The 16347-nt window shown below is 43.0% G+C and overlaps 1 protein-coding gene across 3 annotated transcripts; it reads left to right on the top strand.

Moving 5' to 3' along the window:
- Positions 1-1388: 1388 nt before the first annotated feature.
- WEE1 (WEE1 G2 checkpoint kinase) lies at positions 1389-12458 on the top strand. 3 transcript variants are annotated; one of them, XM_054828281.1, is made up of 11 exons: positions 1389-2178; positions 4361-4569; positions 5055-5121; positions 5205-5377; positions 6300-6421; positions 7092-7238; positions 7652-7747; positions 7830-7915; positions 8163-8333; positions 8424-8569; positions 11056-12458. In XM_054828281.1, the coding sequence occupies exons 1-11, from the start codon at positions 1636-1638 to the stop codon at positions 11204-11206; spliced, it is 1911 nt and encodes a 636-aa protein (XP_054684256.1). In that variant the 5' UTR covers positions 1389-1635; the 3' UTR covers positions 11207-12458. The 3 variants fall into 3 exon arrangements, with proteins under 3 accessions (XP_054684256.1, XP_054684257.1, XP_054684258.1); XM_054828282.1 differs by lacking the exon at positions 1389-2178 and adding an exon at positions 2322-2462; XM_054828283.1 differs by lacking the exon at positions 1389-2178 and adding an exon at positions 2556-2729.
- Positions 12459-16347: the final 3889 nt, after the last annotated feature.

Raw genomic sequence — 16347 nt, 5'->3', positions numbered from 1 at the left:
AGAAAGTCTGTCTAAAAACATTTACCTGTTGGAGATACAGGTGTCTTGTTTCAGCAGGCAGCAGAAAAAGGCCTCTGAGGCCTGCTGTTGACCACAGCCCTTCCTTCAGCAGCGGGAATGTCTGCGCCCCGGCTGCGGGAGCTGGAACTGGGTCTGAAGTTGCTCCTGAAGCTTCTGCCCATGGACATCAGGGACCAGCGGACCAGGAGGTGGGCAAACAACAGAAACATTGTTAAGTACAAACTTCTATTTTCTGTTGATGGCCTTAGGTGTTTCAGTTCATTATCTTTGAAGCTTTCAGACTTGCAGTCAGACTGTGTTGCTCTCTGTAGGGTGTCCTGTTTGCAGCAGATGAGGGTTTTGTCCCCCAGGCCAGGAGGGGTAGGCTTTGGGGAGGAGGCTGGCCAGGGGCACGGGCTGGCAGAAGAGGGGCTGTGCTGAGGGGTCCGAGCATCCCCTGTGCCCTCAGCTCTCAGGGAAGCAAACACCTAACTCTCCCCGTATGTCCAGGGGATGGTGTGCCCGCCCGGAGAGCAGGGGAGCAGAAACTCAACAGGAATATGCACCAGGTTTTCTTCAGGTTGTTCATGGCTCCTGTGGCTCAAAAAAACTGTTTTTTTTCAGGATATTTGTTACCCAAGGGGTTCATTTTAAGGTGATTTGGTACAGGAGAGATTGGCAGGTTTATTTGCTGGGCTATGTTTAATGAAGGTGGTACAAGATGGAAAATGAAGTCAAGGGGCAAAGTTGTGCAACTGTAAGGAAGATGGCCTGATTAACGTCATCTGCTGCAAATCCCGTTTGCTGTGCCTAGACTTTTGGTTCCTTTCGAAGTGTCTTGTACCAGTTATTGTTAACAGCACGCAGTGCTGTATTTGAGGCTCCCATGTTTCTGACCACATTTTAAATAACATGAATCGAGTTACTTGGAATGTTGGGTTGTTTGGTTTTTTGCGGGGGGGGTGTAGCTTAAAAAAACCCATTATTAACTGGCCTAAAAGGAGTTACTGTTTTCGGGCACGTGCAGATTTTTGAGCACTCTTCTAGCGGCCAAACGGGAGCAAAACCACCTTGCCGTGACGCGAGGAGCTGCACCCCCGACCGCGCTGGGCAGCTCGGGATGCCTGCCCGTCCAACGCCCGCTCCCCGGGCGGCACCGGCCCGGCCCGGCCGTGCCCTGGGCTCCGCCGCCGCTGTGGGGCGGGGCGGCGCCCTGGGGCTAAGATGGCGCCTCGCCCGCGCCTCGCCGGGTAGACACGTACGTGCGGCCGCCTCGGGGCTGGTTTCGGGTGGCGAACCCCGCCCCCGCCCCCGCCCCGCCCCCTCCGCTCGCATCGCTCGCGGCGTTCGCGCCAAAGCGCCCCGTGATGCGGTCGTATGTAGGTCCGCCCCCGCCCTCCGTGTTTTCAAACCGAGTGGGTGGGCGTGATTGGCTGGCGTGCGCACCACGTGACTAACGGTCGCGGGAAAGCCGCGGAGTCCGAACAGCGCGAGGCGAGCCGTGCCCGGGGGCAGCGCCGTGCGGAGCCCGTCGCACCCAGGGGCGCAGTGCGGTGAGAGGACGCGGGCAAGCGCAGCGACAGCGGGCGCGGCGCGGCTGGGTTCGGCCGTGAGCGGGGCTCGCAGCGAGCCGCCATGAGCTTTCTCAGCTTGCAGCAGGCGGCGCCGCCGCGGCGGGTCTCGGCCCGGCGGGCGGCCGCCCCGATCCGGCAGAAACTGCTGTTCCTGAGCGGCCACAGCGACTGCGAGGAGGAGGAGGAGGACGAGGAGGAGGAAGGCGGCAGCAGCGGCAACAGCACCGGCGAGGACTCGGCCTTCCAGGAGGCGGACTCGCCGCTCTCGGCGGCTCGCACCCCGGCGCGGGGCGACCCGCCCCTGCTGGAGGAGGAGGAGGAGATGGAGCCAGCGGCGGCGCCGCTGCCGGACGAGGGGGACTCGTGGGAGGAGGAGGGGTTCGGCTCCTCTCCGGTGAAGTCGCCCGGAGCCTATTTCATGGCCGGCTCGCCCTCGCCGCCGCCCCCCCACAAGGGCCGCCGCTACTGCGGGCGCTCCCCGCCGGCTAGTGGTTACCGGGTGCGGAACGAGGAGCCCAGTTCGCCGCTGCCCGACTACCCCGGCACCCCGCCTCACAAGACGTTCCGCAAGCTGCGCCTCTTTGACACGCCGCACACTCCCAAGGTGAGGCAAGCCGCCGCGGCGCCAGAACGCTCCGCCACGCAGCGGGGCCCCTTGACCGGCTCGCCCGGGAGGAGGGCGGAGGGAGGGTGCTGGGCCGGGCTGGGGGCGGGGGGGGGGTGGCGGGAGGCGCCGTGCCTGGCGGTTGAAATGCGGGGGTTAGGGTGCGGCGGGGGCGCGGTGCCGGCAGGGTCGCCGTCCGCCCCGCGAGCCGCTTGCACCACCCCGCCTGCCCGCAACGCAAGTTGGCGTCTGCCCCGGGACCTGCCCACCGCCCGGCCGTTACGGTTATGTAACCCGCGGGGGGCGCCGCTCCGGCCGGCCGCTCGCTCGGGCTCCGCGCGCCGGTGGGCCCGGCGGGGGGAGGGAAGGGGCGGGCGGCTGCGGGCGCCGCGTTAAAGGCCGAGGAGGCGCCGCCTCTCCGCGTGGCTCCCGCAGCCCGGCGGGAGGCCGCCGCCCACGGGGGCCGGGGCGGCCGTCTGTCGGTTCGGTTCGGTTTGGTTCGCCCCGCGGGCCGGGCTGTCTCGCTGACTGCCGACGGACCACCGCCTCGAGTAATACGGCGGCCTCCCGGTCGTGCTTTCTGTCCCGTAGGATAACTGAGGCTGTGGAACAATTTAAAAAAAAAAAAGTAACAATGCGTTTACAAATAAATATACAAGTATTCTGATTTTGCCATATTTTGTGGAAAATATTTTTTTAAAGGTAAAAGTAGAATATTAAAATATTTTAGTCTCGCGTGGGCATCTGTACCTTTATAACCAGAAAGTTAAAGCTGGAATTGGAATTTGCTCCTGCATGTCAGGCAGTAAACTGGTATGTCTTGTTTGAGTACTACTGTTGTCGTATGGTGCGCCAGTTCGGTGTCTGCAGTCTTTGCTTCAGATGTAAAAGGCTATTTGAGTAGCCGATGCTGTTAAACTGATGGATTTGAAAGCTTAAAGGGGTAGGTAGCTCTTAACTCTGTCAATAACAGACTTTTGGAAGGCATTTCAACTTTTGAACTCGACACTCATGTAAAACACCGTATGGTGAATTTAAATGTAGTGCTTTCTTCAGTACTTTTCATATAGGCCTTTAGAAGTAATCCACAGATAATCCCAGGGGATAATCTCCCAGGGGTCTATAGACTATAGATTGAAAACAACTGACTTAAGGTGAGAGGAAGGCAACCTTGTTAATTGGTTTTCTACAGCTTCCATCTCAAATGAGGTTTCAGTGGTAGAAATCAGTGGTACCTGTTTGGAAATAGTAAAGTTTTGATGATCTTGCACCAAGTCAGGAGTTTTAGAGGTGCAAGAGTCTTGTGGATTGTGACACTAAAATAAAAACAAGATCTTAACGCTGTGGTTCAGTGGTATTATTAAATTAGGTGCTCAAATTCTACATGGGTTATCTTTGGAATCGGGAAGAATCAGTTGGTTAAGGTATCTGGTGGAAGTACTGAAATGTGTGTTGAGACACACAGTGACTTAAAAAGGTCTTCATCTAGTCCAGATTTGGGGAGTGCCATTGAGATTCCCATGTATTGAGCCTTTTTCCCTGTGGTGGTTCGGGCTTTAGTTATGTCAATTCTTTATTTTGTAAGGTGTTGCTAGGATAAGGCAATACTTACCTACTGGATCAGAAGCAGCGGTTCAGTGATTGGCATCCTCACCAGAACGTAGGAGACTCAGGGGCAGACTTCCCTACCTAACTGGGAAAGGTTTCTTCATGTGCCTGGAAAATGCCTGGTCTGACAAATTACCACCCAAAAGATCCATTTTCAGTATTGAACTGACAGCGCGACAGTGCTGTCAATTCTTGAGCAATTTTTTTTGTAGTCATGGTGCTATAGCACAGGATGGTCCATGAGTTTCACCTGTGTGCCTTTCATGGACAAAGACTTGTCCAAGAAATTTAGGTGATGACATGATTAAAGACAGAAAAACACTGTTCTCATAATCTTTCCTGTCTTTTAAAAATGATTTTAACATTCAGTGTTTCCCTTAACTGTTTTTGTGTGGAGTGTAAAGCCTAATAATTTCTTTGGAATTCTTTTTGATTGAACTGTAGATATTTAAACAACTCATGCTAATTTTGATTAGACACTATTGTAATGATGGCTTTCAAGCTGATTTGACTGTTTATGTCTAAAGCAATATTGAGGCTATAAATGTCATCTTTTTTCTTTTTTTAAATATAGAGTTTGCTTTCTAAAGCACAAGGACTAGGCTCCAGCTCAGTCAAACTTCGAGGGGGCTCTCTATTTATGAATGTTGGCAAATCAGAGAAGCAGGAAGAAGATATTAGACAAACACCTCATGTGAACATCAATCCCTTCACTCCAGATTCCATGTTCCTTCACAACTCTGAAGGAAAATGTCGTAGGAGGAAGAGAACGCACTGGAACGAGTGAGTTCCTTTGTTCGGCTTATCTTTAGAACTACTTTTAGCTGCAACAGTTTTGTTACAAATTGCTTCTGTGGAAGTATTTTTCCTTGCAAATCTGTTAGTGATGCGTAATACAGTTCTTGGAGTATCTGCTTTGTGATATTATGAAATAACCATTTAGCACTAGATCTTTTGATTAGTACACAGAGAGGATAGACTAGGCTGTGTCCCACAGTCTTTTTACCTGAATGAGCTATGCACACAGTCTTTTCTTCAGGAGCGATAAACACATTAAATACTAGTATGAAACATGAAAAAAGAAATGACAAATTGGCATGGTACCTTTGGTTTATGAGTTTGTGCTTACAAATATCTAGTGTTCAATTAAACTAAACTTTGGTAGAATGGGAGAATTAGATCTCAGAAAAATCAACAGCTGCTAGACTTCAGTTTTAAGTTTACTTAAGTCATATCACTTCTGCAAAAGTAACTGGTGTGAATTTCAGCTCTTGCGGAGAGGACATGGAAGCAAGTGATGGAGAGCCTGAAGATGAAACCATCAGACCTGCTAAGGTAATTAATCATTAGAACTTGATACTAAGTTTGGCAGTTTGTGTATCTGCAGATCTAAGTATTTTCCGTTCTAATCTTTGCAGAGGATAACAATAACAGAAAGTAATATGAAGTCACGGTATGCAACCGAATTTCATGAGTTGGAGAAGATTGGATCTGGTGAATTTGGTTCTGTGTTTAAATGTGTGAAGAGGCTTGACGGCTGTATTTATGCAATAAAGCGATCCAAGAAACCCTTGGCTGGCTCAGTGGATGAGTGAGTATTTCCTGCTGTTAAAAGTCACCTTTCGGTGCTTTTTTTCTTCCCATGTCTCTCTGTATTGGTGTCTAGAGAAGGCTTTTAAGAGAAAAGTATAAATATACATGAATTAAATGTAAAACAGATACAATTTTGAGGTCACTATACTATGCAGTACTGGAGAGGAAAGGCTACTTGGCCTTTCTCCTAGCAGACATTTGTCACAATATTCTGTGTGGAAACAGATTGTTCTGATATAGAAAGTAAGAATAATGCTTACTTGCATTAATGGTGGGAGGGACTATATGAATGAACTGCAGTGATGATCCTATGAGATATAAAAAGAAAGTAATATTCCCAGCTAGGTCCTCATCCTTCCTCATCCTTCTCGAGTGACATGCAGATTAGTTAAGTCAGTTTTGTGGTGGGGTTTTTTTTTGGCGTTTGTGAATGAGCCTCCAATTCATGACTTTTTCCCTACACTATTCTAATATTTATGATACAAAACTCCACAAGTTGGAGTTGCTCAAAATTGCATACCAGACTTAGACACAAGAACTTAGGAATGTTGAGTTCAGTTGTACTCCTGGCTTGTGATCATCATTAGTTTCTTCCTAAAACTTTGGTGATGTTTCTCAAAGCTTTTAGCTGCTGCTTGGAAAGTATGTCATGGAAGTGGCAGCTCCCTCAAGAACTATCTGCAACAAAGCCTGTTTTTTGATGTTCCGTATTGTTAGTCTTTTAATAGAATGTAAATTATTTTAGCTGTTTGGGTGTAAATACAAATCCACCTTAAGGTGCCACAGAAGTTAATATGAAGATTTTAATTGGAAACCTGAGCTGGCAGAGGGGCGTGGTATTAAAATGTTTCTGTCAAGCTGAAATTGGACTAATTTCACCTCATGATATTCTTGTGTGCTATTTTTTGTGACTGTAACAGGCAAAATGCTTTAAGAGAGGTCTATGCACATGCAGTTCTGGGACAGCATTCTCACGTAGTAAGATACTACTCTGCATGGGCAGAAGATGATCATATGCTTATACAGAATGAATATTGCAATGGTAAGTAAGGTTTATCTCTTGTTTTGAACTTGCTTTCAAAAAAAGATCTTTTTTTTTAATATATAGAGGTATCTCTACAAATCCCTAGCACTAGTTAGGAATTGATTGCCCTACACATAGCTCATACCATCATTGTCTCAAATGTGTCTGATGTTCCTTTCTGTTGGAAAAGGCTTATCGAATGCATGAAGCAAAAACTATATAAAATTGCAGACAAAGTCTTAAGTGTTCAAGAATATTGGAAGTACAGTGAGGCATTTATGAGCAGCAAAACCATTCTTTCTTTTGTACAATAGTACAAGCTGGAATAGAGAAAATTACCAGAGGGTTTCCTTTAAAAAGGGAGGTGGACCTGATTTCTGAAGCTTTTTTCCTATGGTTGATAGCCTGCCAGTGATTTGGAAGAGGGAGAAGGGTCTTATCCCTTGTGTTGGCATCCTGTTAATTTGCACGGCAATTACAGCAGAAAAATAATTTTTTCATATTACATGGCTATAAAGAGGGTATACAACACTGGATTTTACACCTCCTATGTATCATCAAAAAGTTCTTGGTGATATATTCAGTTAATTTTGGAAGCTGGTTGTACTTACTTTTGGAAGCAAATTGCCATTACTTTGTCAACTGTTTGATGTAAAATAGTTAGTTGTTTGCTTTAATGTTGTTTTAGGCGGCAGCTTAGCAGATGCCATAAGTGAAAATTACAGGAATATGCGTTATTTTACTGAACCAGAACTGAAGGACCTGCTGCTTCAGGTGGCGCGAGGCTTAAAGTACATTCATTCAATGTCACTGGTGCACATGGATATCAAACCTAGTAAGTTTGTAAACTGCTTAACTCCATATTGACACCTTCCTCAGTTAATTTAATCTGCTGTAGAAAAATGAGCAGTTAGCCACACCATACTAACTGTCAGTTCTTCACCGAAGTTCTAAATAGCAGTACAAAGATGTCAGTTATAAAATTGGCTAGCAAACTTAAACTGTTGCTGAGTTTATCTTGGGTCCTTTTTGTTTAATTGACTCTACTTGCATAACACTTGGCTCCCCTCCCAGCAGAGGGGCCAGAGTGCGTACGTTACAGTTTCTCACTCTATGAGCTGGGTATGTATTCAACTAACAATTTCTGTGTGGCTAAAGCAAACTGTAGTGAAACTAGATGAAGTAGAAATTGGACAGAAATTGATTTTTGTTTTTTTTTTTTTTTTTTTTAAAAATTCTCTTTTTCAGGTAATATTTTCATATCTAGGACATCAGTCCCAAGTACAACTTCAGAAGAAGGTGATGATGATGACTGGTCGTCTGATAGAGTCATATTTAAAATAGGTGAGAAGCAGCACACTGGTGCTCAAAAGAATTTCATTGTCTTATTTGTCTTATGAAAAATAACTTTCTTTTCTTTTTGCAGGTGACCTTGGTCATGTAACTCGAGTATCTAGTCCACAAGTGGAGGAAGGTGACAGCCGTTTCCTTGCAAATGAAGTCCTACAAGAGGTAACTGCTCTGTTTGTGGAAAATAGCAATGTTAGGTCTGCGTACTGTTTTCTTTAATGAGTTGCTGTGTGCTGCCTCCTTGCTGGAGGAATAACTTCCTAAATGGTATGCCCTTGAACACTGGTAGTAGTTAAAGGGGAATGTAAGCTCGTGTATGTTTTCAGTGCTGAATAGTTTAGCTGTCTGTTAGATTTCTTCTTACGCTGGGTGGTATGTGAAGTAAGTTTATTTTTCTTTATTTTTCAAGAACTACACCCATTTGCCAAAAGCAGATATTTTTGCTCTTGCTCTGACTGTTGTCTGTGCTGCTGGGGCTGAACCACTTCCAACTAATGGGGACCAATGGCATGAAATTCGACAAGGAAAACTACCTAGAATACCACAAGTGCTTTCTCAAGAATTACTAGACTTACTAAAAGTAAGAAATCTTGTACTAGTGGCTCACTGATTAGTGTAATTTACTGTATTACTGGCCGTAACTAGAATGCTTTATTTTCTTTTTTCCAAGGTTATGATTAATCCTGATCCAGAGAAAAGGCCTTCAGCTGTGGCACTAGTCAAGCATTCAGTGCTTCTTTCTGCTGCAAAAAAGAGCGCAGAGCAGCTCCGGATAGAACTGAATGCTGAAAAATTCAAAAACTCGCTCTTGCAGAAGTAAGTAGTTCCTATATCCTTAAATATAACTTAATTTCTAATGGGTTTTCATATGATACTAGAGCGATGATAAAACAGGACCCTCCTCAATTCTGCATGAGGTCCACAAATCTGTCTGCACATACATACCTGAGGGGGTACAAAGTGGGTTACGTAACTTTAAAAGGAACTTTCTCCATAGAAGGAACTTCTTGAACACTCTTAAGGGAATCTCAACTACACTATTAGTGTTCAAGGCATACAAAACTTTACAGTTTTTAACAAATGCTTCAAGCATAATGCATACCTTTGTGACATGTATAGTGTAACTTACATCTATATTATTTGAGTCTGTGTTTTCCTAGGTCATACGTACATTGAAACATGTCAGAAGATGTGATTTAAATGAGCTGTTTTGAACTTAAATGAAACGGCACATCAGGAATGCTTTGGACTAATTTGTCTTGTACACAGCAGTGCTATTAGGTTACCAGAGAATTGTTTGTATTGGGAGGTCATCTTGTCCTACGCCTTGCTCAAACACTCAACTCTGAATTCAAGCTTTGAGGAATTGACTCCCTTTAGGAAAGTCTGATTTCTGCTTAAGTTTCAGAGAAAGAGTTAGTAAGTTAAGAAGCAATCATCTGAATCTTTCACTGCAGTTAACTTTGCACACACTATACATAATAGGCAGGCTTTTATGAGGGAATATAGAACACCGATTACTTTCTGACTGTCTTGTTTTGAATGAAGATGTTAACTTCGCGTTTGGATTCTCTTCACTGCCATCTGCTTATCTTGCCATTGCTACAGTCTGAATGTAGCCAGGCTTGCCTTTTTAGATGGTTATCTTTATAATCTTCTTATGAATTGCACTGGCTGCAGAAAGAATAATTTGACAGTTTGTGCAGGTTATTCAAGGACAGATTTGCTGGGCTAACTTGCTTGCTTGTATAAAGACAACGTATTTTTGTATCACGTGAAAGGGGAAGATGGCAAAACTAGTATTTTTGTGAAGACTTTCTCACCTGGCAACAAGTAGGGTATGTCCTTGTAAAATAACTATAAATCCAAGAATGATTTAAAAAGAACACTTATCCACAGTAATTTTTAACATTGTGTGGGATAGTGTTTCATAAAGTATTTAAAGTTTTTGTTTGGGATTTTTAACACTCCAGCATTTGACCCGTTTAAGATACCGCTTGTGTAAGTTATCATCAGTGAAAGGAATCCTTGTAAGGAAACTCAGCTTTTCTACTGTGTTGTTGTCTTCAGAGGAAGGAAGAATTCAAGATCAGACTTCTAGGGAAGAATGGAAGTACATTGTAAGACTTAATTTCCTGGTAATAGTGTGGTGGGTTGGGTGTGCAACACGTGTGTGCATTTGTGACTGACGTTCTTTTGGGAAGATGACAAGAAATTGATTGCATTCTCTTGCAGTGAACTGACACAGTGATAATGTGGGGAGGATTAGATGGGGCATGAGTATTAACGAATAATACTTTGGCTTGTAAGAATGGGAGGAGTTCATTAAACTAAAACATGTAACTTAAAACTAAATACACCTACACCAATATGCAGCAAGCTTGTAAAATTTGATCTTGCTTGGGAGTCCATATGTGAAGTGAGATTACAAATACTAGTTCTTATGGTAGAGAAAATTATTTGAGGGATAGGAGAAAGAAAAGAGGAGAATCCTTACACTTGGCCATATGTCAGCCTTTAAGGAAAGGAGAAAAGGGGTGTGTGGGGAAACCCTTGATGAAGATAACTTTGCTCTTTAGTGAGACTATTTAATTGTTTTATCCTGAGTTTTATTTAACTTTTTCTACTCAGACTGAGTATTGGTAATTCTCCGAAACAGAATAGTTGGCAGAATGTTGCATGGGGACAATGGCCTGTGCTACCTTCAGTGGCTCAGCCGTGGAGTTTGGGGCTCAAATTTTCATGTTAGGCAAAAAAGATTTAGGTGGTGATAAGCTTTTGATGTGGGTATGCAAAAGGAAAAGGATGCTTCCTGAGTTGTCTGTTGCCAGTTACGTTCACTTATGTTCGTCTAAGTGTGTGTCTGTCTGAATCTTCCACAGAAGTTCAGTTGTGGCTGAATGCTTCATTAGGGCAAACCTCAGTATAATTAGCTCTTCAGTGATTTATCATATGGCTTGTACTTGAAAGTAAACAGCATCCTACTGTTTTCTAGTAATGGAAGTGTTGAGCTGCTTATAAAAGGCTAGATTTCAAAATCCGACCGAGTTGTGTGAATTTGTCATTTCCTTCCCTTGTTGCTCAAAAGAAAGAACATCTAGACAAGTAATGAACACCCTACTTCTGTCCTCTGGGTTGTAAACAAGTGGATGCGAACGATGATGGTCTTAGCATGACCTAAACTGATGGCAAGTCTTAAGTTCTGAACTGCTGTAATTCACGTGAAACGCTCTTGCTGTGGTACGCCTGTAGTCCTTACCGGTACTGTTGCGTGTGAGTGTGACACTCTCAATGTCTTGCAGAGAGCTGAAGAAGGCACAGATGGCAAAGGCTGCAGCTGAGGAGCGAGCCCTGTTCACTGACAGAATGACAACTAGATCTACGACACAAAACAGACCATCTCGACTCATTGGAAAGAAAATGAACCGCTCAGTTAGTCTTACTATATACTAACTATGAAGAACTACTGAGGATGGCTATAGCATCTCTGCTGGACTGAAGCCTAAGGAATTGAAGGAAGCGTTCAATTCCTGGTTTCTTGTCCTGTCTTTGATCAGTGTCGTTAGTTTTACAGGAATTGCTTCTGGGTTTTTACTTGTACAATATGGCTGATTAGCTGTATTAACCATTTGAGTTAATGGACTCAGTTACTATCTTATCTATAGAGGATCCTGGATGTTAATCCATAAGCCTTTCAGTTACACTGTTAGATGTTACATTGTCCCAGGGTTAACCACTATAGTGGTGTGCTGCTTTGTAATGTTACGGCATTGTAATAAGAAGTAATATCCCTATTGATCTTTAAGAGGGAGGGAAGGGGCCTTGCTTTGATAGTTACTGATTTTGTTTTTTTTAAATTTTATTTTTTTTTTGGAGCAGAGGGGAATGAATTTTGAGAGACAGGCTTTAAGGCCACCTACACTCAATGTACCTGATGTCAGGTAGACTTTTATTGTGAATTTTATTTGTATATTCAACTGGGAGCACTTTTTAGGCATTGCATAAACCACAGCTTAGAAACCTGTGGAATTAAGTGCCGTGTGGAACTGCTGCTATTTTTAGTTTGTTGTCCTCGCTGTAAACTGTAGCATTAAAACAATCATTATTGTGTTAATAGGCTTCTTGTTAAAACAATTACGTGAAACAAATTTAAGCTGCATTTTAGTGAAGGCAGCATTTTTCTCAAAGCTAGTGCATTGTGAAATAATGCACCAATTTAATATTTGGACTCTGTATTAGTGTAGTGCAATTGTTAATGTCTTGGCTATTGATGTTTTGTAATTCTTTCTAATAAGGTTCTCTAAATGTTGGTATTCTCTTCACTTGTCCATTCTTGAGGCTATTGTATTTTTTTTTAATGTTGGAGTACTTGTAAATAATTGTCTAGTGTTAAGTGTTCAGGTTGTTTTTCATTGTTAATGTACATAAGTTTGATTGTGCTTATGGTATACTATACTGAAACTGCAGTCTGAGATGCCAACAGACAAAGCTTAACTATTCGGTTTTAAGTTCCAAAATGAACAGAATGTGGCTGTCAGAACCTGTACTGATGTTGGACCTAGGCTGACAGATGTTGCTAAAAAATAGAAGTGTTGTAATTACTGGCTTGTCTCTTCATTAATTTTAGTTTAAACAATGTTTCCCATTTGTGCTCTATTTGTTCTTACTAGTGTTGAATTTGAATATTAAAATTAAAAGTTTTGTTTAATATTGTCTAACACTTATTTATAGTTGTGGAAATAAAATATTGAGTCAGGAATATATGATGGCAAGTCCTGATTAGATCTGCTTCCTGCTCCTGCGTAATGCTCATGGTTCCCTCTCATGAGAGTGGGACTGAGATAATAACATACTTTTCTGATAGTTACATTAGGAGAGAACACCACAGTCTGTGTGTCAGTATCTATAGCAGTCTGTCTCTACTGCTTTAGAAATGGTACTGCATGTTGGAAAGGTTGGAGGATTTGAAGTGGAACTCATGACTGAAGATGGAGGCCTAGATGAAACTGTGAAGAAAGATCTGGGTCTGAGGTAAGGAGGAAAACTCATGAATTGCTGAGAATGGGAAGAGAGCAGTGGGAGGAACTGGAATAGCCTAGGGAACAGAGTAGCAGCATGTTCTATGGAATGGATGCATAATATCTATGCATTTGTATTCTACCTCATGTAAAGATGACATACAGTAAAATTAATAAAGGCTCAATAGATTAGTCTGTTGGGGAAGCTTTTACACTGCTGTATTAAAGTCACGGGACTATCAGAGAAAGCTGTATGTGAATTGAATGGGCTAGCAAATTTAACTTTGCAGTATTTTTATTTGTAAGAGGTATCAGTGCTATTCATATAAGACAGCGAAATCAGGCTTGGTTTAGGTAACTTTATTCTCTGCATATGCAGTTCTCATCAGTAAAAAATGATAGACTGGAATACTTTAAAGTTTTTACTTTGATAGTCCTGTCTTGTGAAAACTTTGAGTATCTCATGGTTTTGTTGCAACATTTTAATGTTCATTTACGCTAAATGAGACCTCTCTTAAAGCATACCTCTAAACAGTCATTAATATCAGTTGGTGGGAGATCAACAAACTTATTAAGCCTTTCTTCCCCTATAGTGTAAATAAATTTGATCTACCTATGATAATTATGTGCTCTTGCATCACTCATTTTCAGAGGCTTGTAACATCAGCACAGGTACTGCTATGCAAACAAGCTGTACACAGTAGCTATGTAAGCTTGTAGAGGTGTGCTCTTTGTGGGATGAATAACTGGCTGGATGGCTGGGCCCAAAGAGTTGTAGGGAATGAAGTTAAATCCAGTTGGTGGTCAGTCACAAGTGGTGTTCCCCAGGGCTCAGTATTGGGGCCAGTTCTCTTTAATATCTTTATCAATGATCTGGATGAGGGGATCAAGTGGACCCTCAGTAAGTTTCCAGATGATGCCAAGTTGGGTGGGAGTGTTGATCTGCTTGAGGGTAAGAAGGCTCTACAGAGGGATGTGGTCAGGCTGGGTCGATGGGCTGGGGCCAACTGCAGTTCAACAAGGCTCAGTGCTGGGTCCTGCACTTAGGTCACAACAACTCCAGACAATGCTACAGGCTTGGAGAAGAGTGGCTGGAAAGCTGACCAGCGGAAAAGGACCTGAGGGTGTTGGTCAACAGTGGCTGAATGTGAGCCAGCAGTGTGCCCAGGTGGCCAAGATGACCAACGGCATCCTGGCTTGTATGAGAAATAGTGTGGCCAGCAGGACCAGGGAAGTGATCATCCCCCTGTACTCAGCACTGGTGAGGCCACACCTCGAGTACTGTGTTCAGTTTTGGGCCCCTCACTACAAGACAAACATTGAGGTGCTGGAGCGTGTCCAAAGCAGAGCAATGAAGCTGGTGAAGGATCTAAAGCACAAGTCCGATGAGGAGTGGCTGAGGGAACAGGGGTTGTTTAGCCTGGAGAAAAGGAGGCTGAGGGGAGACCTTATCGTTCTCTACAACTACCTGAAAGGAGGTTGTAGCCAGGTGGGTGTTGGTCTGTTCTCCCAAGTAACAGGCGATAGGACAAGAGGAAATGGCCTGAAGTTGCGCCAGGGGAGGTTTACATTGGGTATTAGGAAAAATTTTCTTCACCAAAAGGGTTGTCAAGCACTGCTCAGGGAAGTGGTTGAGTCACCATCCCTGGAGGTATTCAAAAGAGGTGTAGTTGTGGCGCTTAGGGACATGGTTTAGTGTTAGGTTTATGGTTGGACTTGATGATCTTAAAGGTCTTTTCCAACCTAAATTGATTCTATGATTCTATTCTACACAGGTTCTGTATCTGCCATGAAAGGGATGCCCAGCCTAAACAACACAACTGAAGTGGCTTTGGATGTTTTAACTCTTTACTGTGTGCCAAGGAGAATGTTTTAAAAAGACCTTCAGGGTTTTAAAGTAGTTTATAGGAGTAGTAAAAATGGTGAAATTTTATCTCAAATATTCATAAGCTTTCCTGAGGCCAATGGTGAGGCTGAGAATGCCCTGGCCCCAACAGTGGCCAGTGGGAAGAGGCAGAGAATATGGAAAGTGTGTGTTAATGCTTCCCACGAATACTCCCAGCATCCAGTGATCCATGATTCAAATGCTTACTGAGTAAGAAGTGGTATCTATTTTTACTGACATTGAAGGGGGGTTCTTTATTAATAGAAACAATCTTACAGTAATTGTGGTAGCTTACAAATTGATGGCAAAAACATTTGGGCAAAACTTGTATGTAGTTAAGCAAGCCACCTTTTCAGAAGCAGCAGCCACTAGCCTCTCCCAAAATGTAGTCTCATATGTCAGTTGAAGAAATTCTACCAATCATGGTGTAACAAGATGAGCTTCAGCACTTTAAGAAGAAAGCTTTATCTCAATTTAAGAAGCAAGCATTTAGAGTTGGGTGGCAAATGTGTTATTCAAAATAGCTACATTTAATGTTTAACCGTTTTTCTCATTAATTCATCTAGCTTAATTTTCCAATACAGAGGTAGCATAGTACCTTAACTTTTTTGATCAGAGTCCGTGACTTCTTGAATAACTACACAGAAAAAGAACCTAAAAATAACTGAAAGCAGGTGCTTCATGTACCCACATCCTCTGGGTATTTATCTGCTTCTTTGTCTTCTGTCTTTGAATATAAATCCAGTGTCCGTAATCCATCTTCTAATGATATGTTACTGGAAAACACTACCTGTCTAGTCTTGCTGCATCTTGTGCCCAAAGAGTAAGTCATGTGGTGGACTAAATCTCTAGTTTCCTGTAAAAGACATGACATCACTTAACACTGACAAATGCTGCTTTCCAAAAGAATATTCTGAAATTGTTCCATCTAAATAATTTATTTCTGGATGAATTGTCTTCCATTTGACTGTACAAAACTAGCTCTTGTTGGAAACAAACAAAAAAAGTATTAACTCCCACAACTTCTTAATGTGAACTGTAAGTATCAAGGATTGATTGACTTTTTGGATAATTCATCTTGTGGATTAAACCTGTAGAAATATTGATGGTCCTTAGTTTTTCATTGTTTTGCAGGCTAAACCATTATAATAAAATCATAAAGTTTATATTTTTAAAATATTTTGAGTCACAATGGTATTCAAATACTATACAAAAATATATTTATGCCATTACCATCAAAACAAAATTGGATTTACTTGGAGAATATTTTTTCCAGAAAACAGTACTGTGATATAGTCATGCATACTACTGGGCCATTATAGCCATGAAGGCCAACAGATGATTGAGGAGTGTCTGTAAAAAGTTAGCACCTTCCACTTGGAAACTGGCATAACTAGAAACTTGTTCTACTTTCATAGATTGCATATCAAACTCCCAGCAATTTTTGCCATGAAGTCACACAGGGTTAACCAGCTAGAATTACTAAGGTCGTCATAGTCTCTGTTTTGTTTTTGTTAAGCTATTGATACACAGCATTTGTCTAGTTGGTTTGGGGTTTTTTTGCAGTTTCTAAGTGCCATAGAATGGTTTGGATTGTACAGGACCTTTAAAGGTCAACTAGTCCAACCCCCCTGCCATGGGTAGGGACATCTTCAACTTGATCAGGTTGCTCAGACCCCCGTCCAACCTGA

The sequence above is a fragment of the Grus americana genome, chromosome 5 (genome assembly GCF_028858705.1).
Source record: "Grus americana isolate bGruAme1 chromosome 5, bGruAme1.mat, whole genome shotgun sequence".
NCBI classification, from domain to species: domain Eukaryota; kingdom Metazoa; phylum Chordata; class Aves; order Gruiformes; family Gruidae; genus Grus; species Grus americana.
This window is presented reverse-complemented; position numbering and strand designations above follow the sequence as displayed.